At 51.0% G+C, this 13614-nt stretch overlaps 6 protein-coding genes across 6 annotated transcripts; 3 read left to right on the top strand and 3 right to left on the bottom strand.

Moving 5' to 3' along the window:
* Positions 1-2734: 2734 nt before the first annotated feature.
* Positions 2735-3661, bottom strand: LY79DRAFT_88922 (uncharacterized protein). Its single transcript, XM_060565190.1, has 2 exons — positions 3385-3661; positions 2735-3332 (listed from the first exon to the last, which is right to left on the bottom strand). Exons 1-2 carry the CDS (start codon positions 3409-3411, stop codon positions 2886-2888), a joined length of 474 nt encoding a protein of 157 aa, XP_060416687.1. The 5' UTR covers positions 3412-3661; the 3' UTR covers positions 2735-2885.
* A 480-nt stretch (positions 3662-4141) lies between these two features.
* LY79DRAFT_88918 (uncharacterized protein) lies at positions 4142-4771 on the bottom strand. Its single transcript, XM_060565189.1, has one exon. The coding sequence runs from the start codon at positions 4652-4654 to the stop codon at positions 4334-4336; it is 321 nt and encodes a 106-aa protein (XP_060416686.1). The 5' UTR covers positions 4655-4771; the 3' UTR covers positions 4142-4333.
* A 211-nt stretch (positions 4772-4982) lies between these two features.
* On the top strand, positions 4983-5377 carry LY79DRAFT_545799 (uncharacterized protein). The gene has a single exon (XM_060557195.1). It carries the CDS (start codon positions 5057-5059, stop codon positions 5255-5257), a length of 201 nt encoding a protein of 66 aa, XP_060416685.1. The 5' UTR covers positions 4983-5056; the 3' UTR covers positions 5258-5377.
* A 675-nt stretch (positions 5378-6052) lies between these two features.
* On the bottom strand, positions 6053-6908 carry LY79DRAFT_545797 (uncharacterized protein). The gene is made up of 2 exons (XM_060557194.1): positions 6442-6908; positions 6053-6379 (listed from the first exon to the last, which is right to left on the bottom strand). Exons 1-2 carry the CDS (start codon positions 6777-6779, stop codon positions 6349-6351), a joined length of 369 nt encoding a protein of 122 aa, XP_060416684.1. The 5' UTR covers positions 6780-6908; the 3' UTR covers positions 6053-6348.
* A 3022-nt stretch (positions 6909-9930) lies between these two features.
* On the top strand, positions 9931-11111 carry LY79DRAFT_88806 (uncharacterized protein). Its single transcript, XM_060565188.1, has 2 exons — positions 9931-10920; positions 11006-11111. Exon 1 carries the CDS (start codon positions 10055-10057, stop codon positions 10640-10642), a length of 588 nt encoding a protein of 195 aa, XP_060416683.1. The 5' UTR covers positions 9931-10054; the 3' UTR covers positions 10643-10920; positions 11006-11111.
* Positions 10907-12067, top strand: LY79DRAFT_588341 (methyltransferase domain-containing protein; the record flags this gene model as incomplete). Its single annotated transcript, XM_060560901.1, has 5 exons — positions 10907-10920; positions 11006-11096; positions 11165-11307; positions 11378-11449; positions 11506-12067. The coding sequence occupies 5 exons, from the start codon at positions 10907-10909 to the stop codon at positions 12065-12067; spliced, it is 882 nt and encodes a 293-aa protein (XP_060416682.1).
* Between the last annotated feature and the right edge of the window lie 1547 nt (positions 12068-13614).

Genomic DNA, 13614 nt, shown 5'->3' with positions numbered 1-13614 from the left:
GAGACCTGCAGGTTGCCAATCAGCAGCTGCTCTGCCCAGGTGTCGGTTCCTGCCTTGCTGCGTCCCCGAGTCTTGCAAGAGGGTTTGAGAGAGTGCATGAGGATTCGTCAACCTGGCAAATTGGGACACGGCAAGACAGGAGACTACTGACTGGAATCCTTGGTGCGTATTGTCCGCGGAGGCTGGGGTTCGTTCGGATTCAGAGACTGCGTGCACAAGAGGGCCCACATGGCTCTGCTCATCTCTGCCTACCTTACGGAGGTGCGTGTCAAAAGTTCATGCCCAATATGCCAAGACCACCCCATGTCAATTAACAAGGGTAATTACAGGGGTAGCCACCTAAATAAATTTGCTACTAATATTTTAATGATGCCTGTCTAGAACTTCTGATCAATATCTGCTAGCATAATGCCCCTCCTTATATTTATTGCTACTATTAAGAGTAATAATAGCCTTAATATAGGCTAGTAGCCTCTTTATCTAGGCCTAGATTTACTCTTAAGGTAATGCCTACTAGCACTATTACTATACTTTTTTAGCTGCTGCTTAGTTAACTAGGGCACTTTTCCTTATTATAAATTACTTTATCTAAGGCTAGTAAAGCTTAATAGGGTTAAAGTTAAGGCTATTACTACACTAGTAGAGCTTTTTAATATTATAAGTTAAATATATCTAGTAGATAAAGTAGTAATTATAAGAAGGTGCTTTATCCTCTTAAACAAGAGTGCTAAGTAGGCACTTATTATAAATAAATAAGAAAAGCTTTAGTAAAAGAATTTCCTTTTAGTAATAATACTAGTTAATTTTTTTTTTACTCTTGTAGACTAACTTACTAGTATAAGTATTTTAGTAAAAAGTTAGTTTATAGCTAGGGAGCTACTAAAGCTAAAGCTAGCTAATCCTTTTCTTTAACTCCTATTTAAGACACTTAACTAGCTCTAGCTTAGTATTTAACTTTATAATCTCTTTATTAGTAGCCTTTTATATTACTACTAACTTAAGTAATTAGTAGTAAAAAAGGCCTTTTTTATTATATATAAAGTAGCCCTAGAATATAAACTTAGAGTATTTTTTCTATTAAGTATAGATATATAACTTTATATAGGCTTTATATACTTATTACTATAGATAATAGCTACTATAGTAATAGCCTAAGACTACTAAGGTCTTATTAAACTAAATAACCTTCTTCTAATCCTTAAGTAACTAGTAGTAATAAGCTAGACACTAAGAAAGCCTCTTTTGCTTTATCTAAGCTATTAAGCTAGGCTTCCTTGTTAGTTTAGTTTTTCTAAAGCTAGCTTACTAAAGAATATAGTAGACTATTATTACTAAAAGATCTATGTCTAGCTTACTTTAGAGCTTACTAGTAATATTAGTATATATCTTTTCTTTACTATATTAATTATAGTAAACCTTCTAGATAATAAGCTTAGCTACTATAAGTGTAGCTTTCTTTAGCTAGCTAGCTTAAGGGGCATTATTAATATATTTAGGTTATAAAAAGAAGATAGAAGTAGTTAGATTAAAGCCTTGCTTTTTTACTTAGTTAAGAATATTATTAACTATATACTTAGATAACCCTAGGGCTTAAGTAACTTTATTAGCTAATTTACCTCTAATATAGCTCTAGAGGGTAAGAATAATTGCCTATAAAGAAGGGTTAACGTGTACTATAAGTTATAATAGTTAAAGGGGCAAAAAGGTAGTGTTATTGTTGTTGTTATTATTATAGGCTACTTTGCTTTAGCCCCTGTAAAGAAGAAATTACAGTGGATTAATCCTGCCTTTCTGATTGGCTAGATATATATTAAGTGGGTCCACTAGCTGGATTTGGTCCTAGCATATTGGGCATGAACTTTTGACACGCACCTCCGTACACTAGGCAGCTACCTAGTGTAGGTAGGTTGCGACTCAGGTGACTAGGTACCGTAGTCGGGTGGTGGCTGGGGACGGGGTGGGTAGCGTAGCGGCCAAATGCAGTACCAGAGTGTCGGGTCCTTAGTGTCAGGGGTCAAGGGTTGAGCACCGCTGCCAGCTCATCTAACCCCGATGTCAACCTCAGACAACATTACGGACCCTGGGACGTTTTTGTATGCAGCGCCGAACGGAAGCGGGAAAGCCGTGGAACTTATGGCCAGCAACGGCCAATTATCCGGTCGAAACCCCATCCATCGTATCGGTCATCGATGCCATATTGGAAGGAACTTTGGATATAACTTTCATCACAGAGGTTTCGTTCGATGAGGGCTCCGTCTTCCAATGCTTGCAAGGGGACTTGATCTGGCCCCTTGACGCCCTTTTGAGGCTGGCTGGCAGCCTGCAGGACAAAGGATTTGGTTGGACTGAAAAGAGACAAGGGCAAAAAGACGACCATGGCCACGCTAGGTATAGCCGCTTAGTCGTCAACCGTCTCGTGGAATTAATACCGCTCGCGCCGATCGGTCCCAGCAGGCTGGGACCAACCATGGCTTCCGACGATGCGTACGTACCCCTCGCAACAGTGAGTGGGCCACCGAGATTTTCTCAAGGGCAGCCTGGCATTGAATTAGTGGACTGGAGCCCATCGCTTCGGACTCCATGATAAGCATGACCCAAACTCATTCCAATTCCTTGTCTGTATAAGTACTGAGATCTGTGTTTCAGGGGGTAGAGGGGAGGGGGTACACATGTGCTGGACCTCAAATGCCGCCGGAGCCTGCTGACGAGGCACCCCCCATGCTGCAGAAGTGAGCTGGCTGCATGACGCGGTGCGACCAGACTCTTGGGAACGGACCTTGCAATCACCGGGCTCGGGATATCCCCCCCTCATCCAGGCAGCCAGCCACGGGGATCCGAGAGCTGGCTGCGAGCTGTGGTAGAATAATGTGTGTGCCACGTGAGTATCAAATGCCCGCGAAGGAGCAGCGTGCTGGCCCCGGCCCCAACGAGGATCTCGTGGATCCAGTTTCCATGTACTCTGTACTCCGTAGGCACGGGACCGGGCCTCCAGGTACGAATTGTGATGCATGTATCCATCCGTATACTTGAGAAATCGCTTCTAGGACACGGGTGGCTTGCGTTATTTCGGATCTTGGCGGTCCTGTGTCTCGATGAAAATAGGATTGCAAGCTGGCCGCCCTACGCGGGACCAGTCCAGTATTGGACTTGGACGAGCTCAGAGCTATTGCGCTCGAAGCGCTGGCAGCCATTGAGTCCGGTTCGCCCGTAACTGCGGTGTACCTATCATCAACGAGTTTCGAGGCACCAGAGCCGGGAATGTCGGTTGCGTGTTTTGAGAGCTCTACGAGTATTGTCGAGAATGCGGAACTTTGCAGTAGTCCAAAAGATGTCTGGAGCATGTCAAAAGCCGAGCCGGCTTTTTGGAGCAGGAAGGCAGCCAACCGGTTTCCTGTCCTGGTGCGCGGTCATGGCGGCTAAACTCGTCGTAGGATTCGTGAAAATTCCAAGAAACCCGAGTTGCCAGTCGCGGCGGGGAGGGAGGGGGTGGGGAATCCGAGAAGCTGGGTGTTCCGACGTCACCCCTGCAGAAAAGAAAAGTACACTACTCCCACAACAGGGCGGTGGGAGTTGATGTGAACTGAACTTGGTGGGCTTGCGTACTGCGCAAAGAGTAGGTACCTCATCCAACGATTCGCCGTCGTTGCGTCGCAGACGCTTCACCCTAACGGGCCAGCTGCGATTCGGTGCTGTGGCCGACGAGCGTTAGGCAGTGAGCCTGGTGGAGGCGGATTAAACATGGCTGTTTGGCACGCCTTTGCACCTCTGTGGGATGGTTACCAGACGAGAAAGGAACTGTGACGACTCCTCATTTACGATGTACGGTGACGGTGAACAAGGAGCTAGGGTGTGTATCAAGGTAGGTTGGGAGCGCTGCGGCGGGGGAGGAGGGGCGGTGTGCGTCAGGTTTTGCTCTGGCCCATGTGTGATTGCATACTTATCTGGGTAGGGAAGGTACCTACCATCTTGATATGTTTTCTGCGCTAATACATCCGGCAACATGGGCCGTCTCATGATCGTCGTCTCGCCCGGCAACTTGCTTTTGCTAGCGGAGAAGTCGCTGTCGCTGTTTGTGAGAAATAGAGTAGAGTACCGGTACACGGGTCCAAAAGGATTGGTTATTCAAGTGCGCGTGTTGGATCTGACGGAACCGAGGAGTCGGTGAGCTCAGTTGGTATCGGTGGATGGACTCGATGGGTTGTTGTTTGTTTCCTTGGCTGTCAACGTTGCATCCAATAGGTAGAGTAGGACCACTAGTCGACGGGGGGAGGGATACCGGAGGCGACTCCGGGCTGACGGTCTGAAAGGTCCCTATGGATTGCTTCATCTGTCTTTATGTCTCGACATCGTCCGAGAACCAGCACGCGCTGATGTGACGCAGAGACATTGGACAGACGAAGGTGCATCTATTCAAGGGGCGGAACTTGAGCCAGAGGTGAGGCGGGCGGGTTCCGAACAGTGAAATGCCCGAGATTGATTGATGGGCATCACTTGTTCGTGTTCCTGTCTGGCAGTCTTGTGTGTTTGGCGAGCGGGGGAGTTCTCCTAGCGCAAAGTGTAAAAAAGGAAGAATAAAAAAAAACCAGTTGCGTCTGCCGATGGATGTCGGCCGAAGGTGTCCGATATGACGAGAAACCGCATGAAATGTCCGCATGACGGCAGGAGCATCCTTCGACGGGTTCCAGGGGTGCAGTTGCCGTTGTTCCTTGTGGCCGTGTTTCTTTTTGACAGTACACGTATTTGTACGTGGCAGGCAGGGATGACATCGGACGGTACCGGGAGTAGAGAAGCACCGAGGGCCGGTCCTGAGACGCCGCCGTACCCTACGTACCTCTAAAGGAGATAGATACTAGAGGGTGAAATGAGATGCCTTAGCCCAAGTGGCATGACAAATGACAAGCTGGCGGAACTGATTTTTGAAGGCGTGCGGGTTCGCCGACGTATCCTACTTTACTTTGGTGCCTAGTTTAGCAGCACAAATACAAATTGGGTGCCCTTCGCTGGTCTGCTTGGCTTGCAATGGGTCGTTGGTGCTTACTTGATCCCCACTCGACCCATGCCGCGACGGTCAACTTCTCAAAGGGTGAGTCCATCTTGTTTCACCGAATCAGGGTTGAGCGGAGAGGCGCGCACGATTGGAATGGGGCCGCGGGAGGGGATACAAGGGGCTAAGGTAGTCGAAGAGGAACATCTGAGTCTCTTTGGTCAAGATGGCTTGCAGGGGACGGGGCCGATGCCGGGACCGGGGTCGGGGTGAGGCGGGAACAGGGCCGTACTGCTCTCCAGAGTCAGGTCTTCTACGTAGTAACGTAGTAGTTGTTTGATTAAAACCACACCTTGGATCTCTAGCAAGGGATAGCCAACAGACCGTGACGGGCACTATGTACCTTGCTTTGTAGTATATTGTAGAAAGTTTACTGGGGAGCGTCCGGATGCAACTGATGCCGGTACGGCTCAGACGCCTCTTGTCGATATAGCTTACTAACCCACCACGGCCTTGTCTGGTGGTGACTGTTTGTCAACGAGTGCTCATTACCGCTTTCCAGCCGCTCTGCAACTGCCGCAGTCCGATAACACATGGGTGGCTCAGAGAATCAAGGCTATTACACGTACACCCACAATGAGATGGCCCAACTTTGGGCGTCCGTACGCGTTGTTGATGAATAAATAGGTTTACGTACAAAGAAGACGTCGGGCGGAGGGCTTACTGCCCTGTTCATATCTCAGTCCCTAGGAACATAACATGGCATGGGAGGTAGGAATTTGAAATGGGCTGGCGGGTACCCTCCCCTGATTCTCCACCAAATCTATCCTTCTGGTACCTTACCTACCTAGGTACGGATAGTCGAAGTACTTATAGTACACTAGCGCCGTTGCCATACTAGTGTACTAGAGTGTGAGAGGGACGGACCCTGGACATGCAACGAAATGAGTGAACCAGAGTGAGGAACATGGTGTTCGCAGTGGGTTACCGATACTACTTGCTCCCTTTGTACTTTGTAGAGACCAAAAGAGAAGACACACACACAACCCCCCCTTTCGTACCTAATACCCTTTTCTCACCCGTTTTCTTGCCGACCGGGCAGTCGAGAGCGGGTTTCAGATCGACATGTGCGGCCCGATCAGCAGTGGTGCCTACCTAGTGCAGCCTACTAAGAAGATACGAGGCTATTGGATTCGACGAATACCTAGCTAGGTACGTACCTAGGTAGGTGGGACATGGCGGGAGTTGCCTTTGGGACGATGACCACCGCAGGTTGCGTGGGGCGGCGGCGAGGTTGAAGACGAACAAGCGGCTGCTTCAGTGGCGCCGGATGTCGTACGCTAGAGCGATGCAGGCATGGCAAGTCAAGTCCTCCCAGGGTCAAGCCAAGCCAAGCTGTTTGCTCACATAAACTCAGTCGGTTTCTCGTGGTTTTTCAGATGGTGTATGGTACGTACCAGAGATGGCTCGGAAATAGGCACACACTTACCTCCCACCTCTTTAATAGGTAGATAGGTACATAGGTACCTACGTAGATGCATCCAAGTTTAAGCATTAGACTGGGGTGGGTTCCTGTTTCCGAACTTGGGGCAGGGCAGTAATTAGACGCCATGTATAAAGAAGGGAACAATGTGAAGGAACGGCATGGTAGGATGAGGTGAGAAATAGGAGGCAGGCAGGCAGGCACGGCCGAGAGAAGGCAGAAGGGGAAGCGGAAGGAGGGGAGGAAGGAGGACAAGGAGAATGAGAAGGAGAAGGAAATGACGATGGTGAACAAACCCGGACCTGCCTTCATCCTGGCAGTGGCAGGCTGGTTGATGGAACGTGGGAATTTGACGCAAAGTAAGTAGGTAGGTACACTCACTGCCTACCTGCTCTGCTCTGTACAAGTACGGTAAAGCGTGCCCGCCAATCCATGGTCGCCAAAATAGAACCACGGAGCCCCAGTAGACGGGTTCCAGTTCCCTTCCCTTATGCATGCCCTACCCGCCATTCTTCCCGTCTTTTTTGACTGGAGCTTCCCGTCCTCGGGTTTGCCTTGCTCTGCCCGTACATTCGTCCTTATGCTGCGTTGCGTTGCCTTAGCTCAGCCCGCGTACTTGGTCCGGGTAATTTGGGAAAGTATAGGACATCCGCGCTATCCTGCGAGCTGCTGCTACTGAGTGTGTGGGTGGATGAATACCCACCCGCTCCTGTCTTATCCTGTCCTGTCTTGTTCCAAACCTCACCTCACCTCAATCGCACGACATCATCTCAATCGACTTTTCCCACCTCGCCGGGTCCCCAGCTAACCTAGGTACATCACGAGCCACCTGTTCGTTCCTCGGTACCGATCTTGTCCCTTGTCTTGTTGGCCGACCGGTCTCTCTTGTGCCTTGCCGTCCTCCTCGATCCTCGATACCTTCACCAGACATCCATTCGGACGGACTGCCCAGCCCAGGGTTAAGATTGCAGTCAAGGTAAGAGGACATCAGGCCCTCATCTGCATTTGCAGATGCCTCTCCCCAAGTGTCATCATCCATGATGACCGGGGTCAGGAGAAAGCCTAGGGTCGGCAAGGCGAAATAGAGACGACGGGAATAGAACGACGACTCGATGAGAGACGCACACAATCACAAGCACCCGCCAAGGCAAAACTCTGGAAGCCCGCCAGGAATGGATCTTGAAGGTAGGAAACAGCACAGTGTAATCAAATCTCCAAGTTACAGCCCATCATCTCAAAGCCCCGTTCATCATATCGACGCGCCCTCCAGTCTCCAGGGGTGGGGGGGGGGTCCGGGAACCTTTGCCCCAATTCTCACAGCACCGATGGCAATGGCGGCCATAGTGCAAGGGACAGGGGGTGGGGGGGACTGGAGAATGGAGCGCAAAACAAAGAAAAAGAAGCCCACTAACTTTACTTACTTAACAGCGGAGGATCCCCTCGAGCCACGGAACGCCCGCCAAAGAGTGTTCAACGTCTGCACAAGAAGAGCAACGTTTTAACAAGACCTGCTCGTCGACTTTCGAGTATCAACCCGCCCATTGCTGTCATTCCATCCTCGTCTCCCACCAACGACGTCACCCTTTCTTTGGTCTACATCTATCGTAACTTCACGCCGCCGCCGTTTCTCTACCGGCCGAGAGGACACGACTCGACTCGATCCGACCCGCCTCTTACACGTACGACCTCTGCTGTGCTGTTCCCCAAGACCTACAGATCAAACCACACTACTTGGGGTGACCTTGCATACGGGTACAACAATAACCACTACTCCTCCCACCTCTCTGTCGCAAGTACACGAGATCGAGGGGGGATATCTCTCTCGCTTCCTTTCCCTCTAGACACCATCTTAAAGTAGCAACAGCAGCACCATCACTAACCGCTTCCCCACTATTGCCACCACCACTACCGTATGCAGTAGACTGACGATTGCTCTCTCACTGAGCCCGTTCGCCTACTACATCTTCACCGATTTTGCGTCTTACCTGGAACGTTCACTGGCAAAGCTTTGTCTTGCAGTGTTCCCTCCCCCCTTTCAACGTCGCAGAGTACGCCTCTCTGCTCTCTCCCACACACACCACACACACACATACACACACACGACTACACAACTCACTCAATCGCCTTAGCCTCCGCCCCTCAAGACAGGTACCAAGGTCGGGAGGTCCTTGTCTCTGCAGGCCCTGCCCTTTGCGCGTTCGTGCTCTCTCGGCGATTGGTATTTGCCCCTTGTTTTTCGCTCCATATCCATCAGATCGCTGCTCCTTCCGCTCCCGCCCGTCGCCGAAACGAACCCGACCCAACCTGCCCAACAGAGACTTCAACCTCGTCAATCACATACATCACCTTGCAGCACCCAGCGCCAGCGGCTACTTTGAACCTCGACCTCTGTCGCGACCTTAACTCGACCCGAAACTTGACCGCTGTCTGGTCGACATCTTTCTCTCTCTTTCTCCCCTGCCCTTCTTTTGTTTGTTTGTTTATTCATCTATTCCTTATGCCTCGGCCTGGCTAGTCAACGTGACTTCTCACCGTTGCCGCATATCCTGCCTCATCCTGCCTGGCTGTATTCCCCGTTCGTTTCCTCGTTCTCGGCCCTGAACCCATCTACACCAACGCCAAGACATCGAACCCAAACCGTTCTTCTGAAACTTCAACCCCAACCCATCCAACCCGACCCGACCAACGGCTTCTCGCCTCCTGCGACGCCGCCCGTTCTCTCGCAACCTATCGCCTCCACCCAGTAAGCACGCAACGACAAGAAAGCCGCCGATTACCGCAGCGCGGTCCTCGTCTGTACGACCTCTCCAACTCATTGTGTGACCCCAGTCGACTCTTTTGGCCATCCAGCCGAGCCACGACGAGGCTCCCCGCTCGCTCTTACCATGTACGTCAATTGCAGCGCATTTCCTTTTGCCGCCTGACCCCTTGGCTCTCACTTCAACCTCATTCTGCTTCGTCTCTCTCTCTCTCTCTCATTCTCTCTCTCTCATTCTCTCTCTCTCTCTCATTCTCTCTCTCTCTCTCATTCTCTCTCTCTCTCTCTCATTCTCTCATTCTCTCTATTTCACTTCCACCCTAGCATTGGCCATCTTGTTCCGTTCCCCTATATCTTGTCCTGCCTTGTTTGATGCACAATCCGTTCCTCCTCTGTTCTGGCTCTTCGCGGTTGGTGCCTGTGGCAGTGTTGAGAATGGCCAAGGCCCAGCAAAGGTGATGTAGGAAAGATGAGCCTGTCCCACAGATGAACACATACATACACACAAGTACACGCACGCATGTACTGTGTACAATTTTGCTGCCTTTCTAGCTACAGGCTCAATTGCAACTGTGTGCATGCAGGTACATGTACTGGTACGCTATCGAGGCCCATCATTCGGCCCTTGTCTCTGCCCTAAGTTAATGCACCTCAACCCTTGTCATTCTCATCCTCATGCCGGCCTTGAAGGCAAAAGGCGTCCTGCAGTCACATAACCGTTCACCAGCTTGTTGGTTGGGCCATGAGTTGTTGTGTTGTGCTGACAACCTTGTATTGCACTGAAGGGGTGCCCTAGGGGGGCCCAAAGCAGAAAGATGCGTTCAAGTCAATGTATGCGCGCGCTCGCGCACGTCGGCTGGTGCAAGTGCAAGTGCAAGTGCAGAGGATGTCATATGTATTGATGTGGCACTCGTGTTGGCCATCACTGCTGCTGCTGCGTGTGGGAGAAGAAGAGGGAGAGGGAGAGAAAGAAGCGGTGTCAGTGTACCAATCCTCGGAATACAAGAAGCTGTCGAGTTACCCAGATCCCTTGACGCAGGAACAGGCTTTAGTTTCGTCACAGTCCCCCCCCCCCCCTCTTTTTCCCACTGATGTCCGTTACATCTCGCTGCAGCTGGCTCATTTCTTCGTTTCCGGCACCCTCTCCCTCTCGCAAAGAAGGGCTCGCTCTTGCGTGGGTCCCCTTCTCCATAAAAGTCAGTTGTACTGGGCGGCCTTATTCCCTGGATGCCATCAGCGAGTGCTTCTATCGACTTGCAGCCGCCTGCACCGCTGCCATCACTTCGTTTCGTTTCCCGGTCCAGACTGCACACCCACGCACACACTCTTAAATTGCCCGCTTCTCAATCCTGCCACATCTAGTTCCCTTTCCATGTTTCATGAATCACCAGCATCATTTCATAGCTTGATCTGTTGATCGCTTGTCAACGCATGTTTCGTCAAAGCTGACTTGCCAAAGTTCATCGAAAGGAAGACTGCCACAGAGGCAAGGCGGTTCTACTGACTTACGACTCCTGCTCCCGGCTCTTGACAGTCTCCATCAAGCGCTTCCTGGCTGATGTTCCGGTTCCGTCTCTCACCGGGGAATCATCTGTTCAGCCATCTCGCTCTCTCGTCTTGAACAGCGACCTCCATCAAAGCCCACCCGTCTCACAATCCGCATATTGTCTGTATGGTAACAATGTCTCAAAACAGGTATGTCTTTCTCATGATTATGACCATACCATGGCTTCGACATAGTTGTGTTCGCTGAGACCAATCGCTAACGTGCCCTCTCCAGCGGGACCCCGGATACCTCGTCGCATTACTCTGATCACGGCCGCGTTTATGAAGGGTTTCGGCGAGGAAGATATCTGCTTCCAATCGATGAGGCAAGTTGCTCTTAGAGTCTACTTGTGAGAGATGGAAGCCCTCCCCTTCCCCGACTAACAATCTCTAGGCCGAACAAGACAGACTGGATATATTCCACAAGCTCATCTTCCTGGCAAGAAAAAGCAAGTTACATGACGCGCTACTGCCCGATAGGGCCCAAGTTCTTGACCTTGGGACGGGCACTGGCATTTGGGCGATCGACGTCGCCGAGTAAGAAAGCCTATCCTGCTCCTCCTGCGCCAGATTTTAGCACTGTCGTTTGCTAATACCCTCGCCATAGTTCGCTTTACAAGGGCCCGGACAACCAGGGCCGCGTATTAGGGCTCGACCTTGCTTACATTCAGCCCCAGGTGTATGTTATCGTGTATTCCCCCGCGGGTTTGGCAACATAGGCTGACTTTTCCCTAGAATTCCCACATGTGTTTCGTTCGTGCGCGCCGATGTTGAGGCGCCGTGGCCAGCACCAGAGCAGACCTTCGACATGGTCCATATACAGATGCTACTCGGGGCCATACGAGACTGGCCAGACCTCTACCGAAAATCTTTCAGACATATCAGGCCCGGTGGCTCGATTGAGCATGTGGAAATCGAGTGGATGTTCCGTAGCGACGATAACACCTTACCACCGGACTCGCCCCTCGTTCTTTGGGGTAACACCTTGCGACGTGCGATGCAGACGTACAGGCAACCAATTGACATTTTGGATACTAGAGCCGAACTTCACGCCGCGGGTTTCACCAACATCACCGAGAACATAGTCAAACTACCGATCAACCCGTGGAGCGCCGACAAATTCGAGCAGGAGATTGGCCGGTGGTTTAACCTCGGCCTCACTCATGGGTTTGAGGCAATGACACTCGCACCCTTTGTCCAAATAGAAGGTTGGCCAAGGCATCAGGTGGACAGGCTGGTGGAAGACCTTAAGATGGATATCTGTCGGCTGCACGTCCATGCCTACTGTAGAATGTGAGTTTCCGTATGCAGATTGCCGCCGAGGTATCTGCAAGCTCTTCTTCTGAGCGCGGTATTCTAATTGACGAGTCTAGGTTTGTCTGGACGGCTAGGAAGCCCGGCCAATGATCTGGAAGGGGGCAACCCAACCTGCCGAGGGGGTTCCCCATTACACAAGACGGGGTTTGCCGACGTTGGTGATTCTCATGCCGTTATCCTCCCGTTTGCAAGCCGGTGTGGGCCCGAAATGAGACGAGGCGAGCCTGCAAAGTCGGACATCTCTCGCAAAGAGACGCCTATCAATTGGACCGCTATAGCGATTATGTTTTCTATTTTACACCATCCAACTTTCCATCACCTCGGGTTCACTGCCAACTGCCTAATAACTTCGGTTACCGCGTTGTCAGCGAGCCAACCTGCAACTTGCGATTCCCTTTGCGGCGCTTCTTCACCCAACGGCATCATTTCCACCCTGCAGCCCTTCGGAAATGCGGTTTGCGCCGTCGCTGTCTAGCCTCGGTCTTCCTCGGGGTGGGTGGAATTGTGGACGATCATGTTGGTCATACCGAATTACGCTCGCGGATACCTGCCTGAGATCTCGTCGGAGTCTGGTCTGGTCCCACACGTCACCACATATCCCTCGATCCGTCCAGGGCCGCCGGCTGCCCACATCACGTTGGCTAGATGCATGCACACACGGTGGGAGACGCAACGAGTCTCGCAACCAACCTGCAGCTTTTCCTACGCGATGTCAATCCACCTTGCTCGAGTAGATCTGTCGCTAAAGCCACTCTACCTGGCTTATAATCACGCGTCGTACAGAATATACAACAAAGTCAGCCAAGCCTCCCCTAGAAGCCGCCTTTAGTGCCTCTACATGGGCTAGATGCAAGCAAGCAAGCACAGACCCTCGCACACATTAACAATATAACCCAATTCGGCGCGTTAACCCACTGTGGTATATGGTTATACCAACATCATTCGTCTTATACAGGCCCTTTGCCTTCCTAAGAAAGCACCTGACACACTGATTTGGCCCATGTAAAGTACTGGCCAAGATCGGTTTGGCTTCTTGTTTCCTATGTCTTTTGTTACAATGCACTGGTGGGGAGGAAACGGCCCGGTCCAACTAAAAATATAGCGACGCGCACTTGACAGCATGTAGTTGAGAGTTTCCGTACTTGTTATTTCCCTTTTTTTCTCCACGGCGTCGAGCGCGGGCCTGAACTTGAGGCGTTGGCTATCGGTGTGCATGCGCATGGGAAAACGGGATGGTGTGGATAGAGAATGCCGACGAGAGACACGTCAGCCGGCGGATCGAGTCACGACTGCGTTAAGGATGGGGAAGGGCTGGTGTCTGCGGCCGTTGTTTGTTTTCTTTTGAACCTGTTACAAATTGGCTATGTAAATAAAATAAAACCGGACTGTGATGGATAATGATGCCAAATTGCGGCCGCGCATGAGGCCGCTTGAGACCTTGACTGACGGCCCGGCCTGGGTCACGGCCGGGTTCGGTGTTCTCATACTTTGACGAGTCGTGTTCTGTGACTGAGCTACGAGTACGGT

Source organism: Colletotrichum navitas, assembly GCF_030913465.1.
Source record: "Colletotrichum navitas strain CBS 125086 chromosome Unknown LY79scaffold_14, whole genome shotgun sequence".
Taxonomy (NCBI): domain Eukaryota; kingdom Fungi; phylum Ascomycota; class Sordariomycetes; order Glomerellales; family Glomerellaceae; genus Colletotrichum; species Colletotrichum navitas.
Note: the sequence above shows the minus strand (reverse complement) of the source record. Positions and strands in the feature narration are given on the sequence as shown.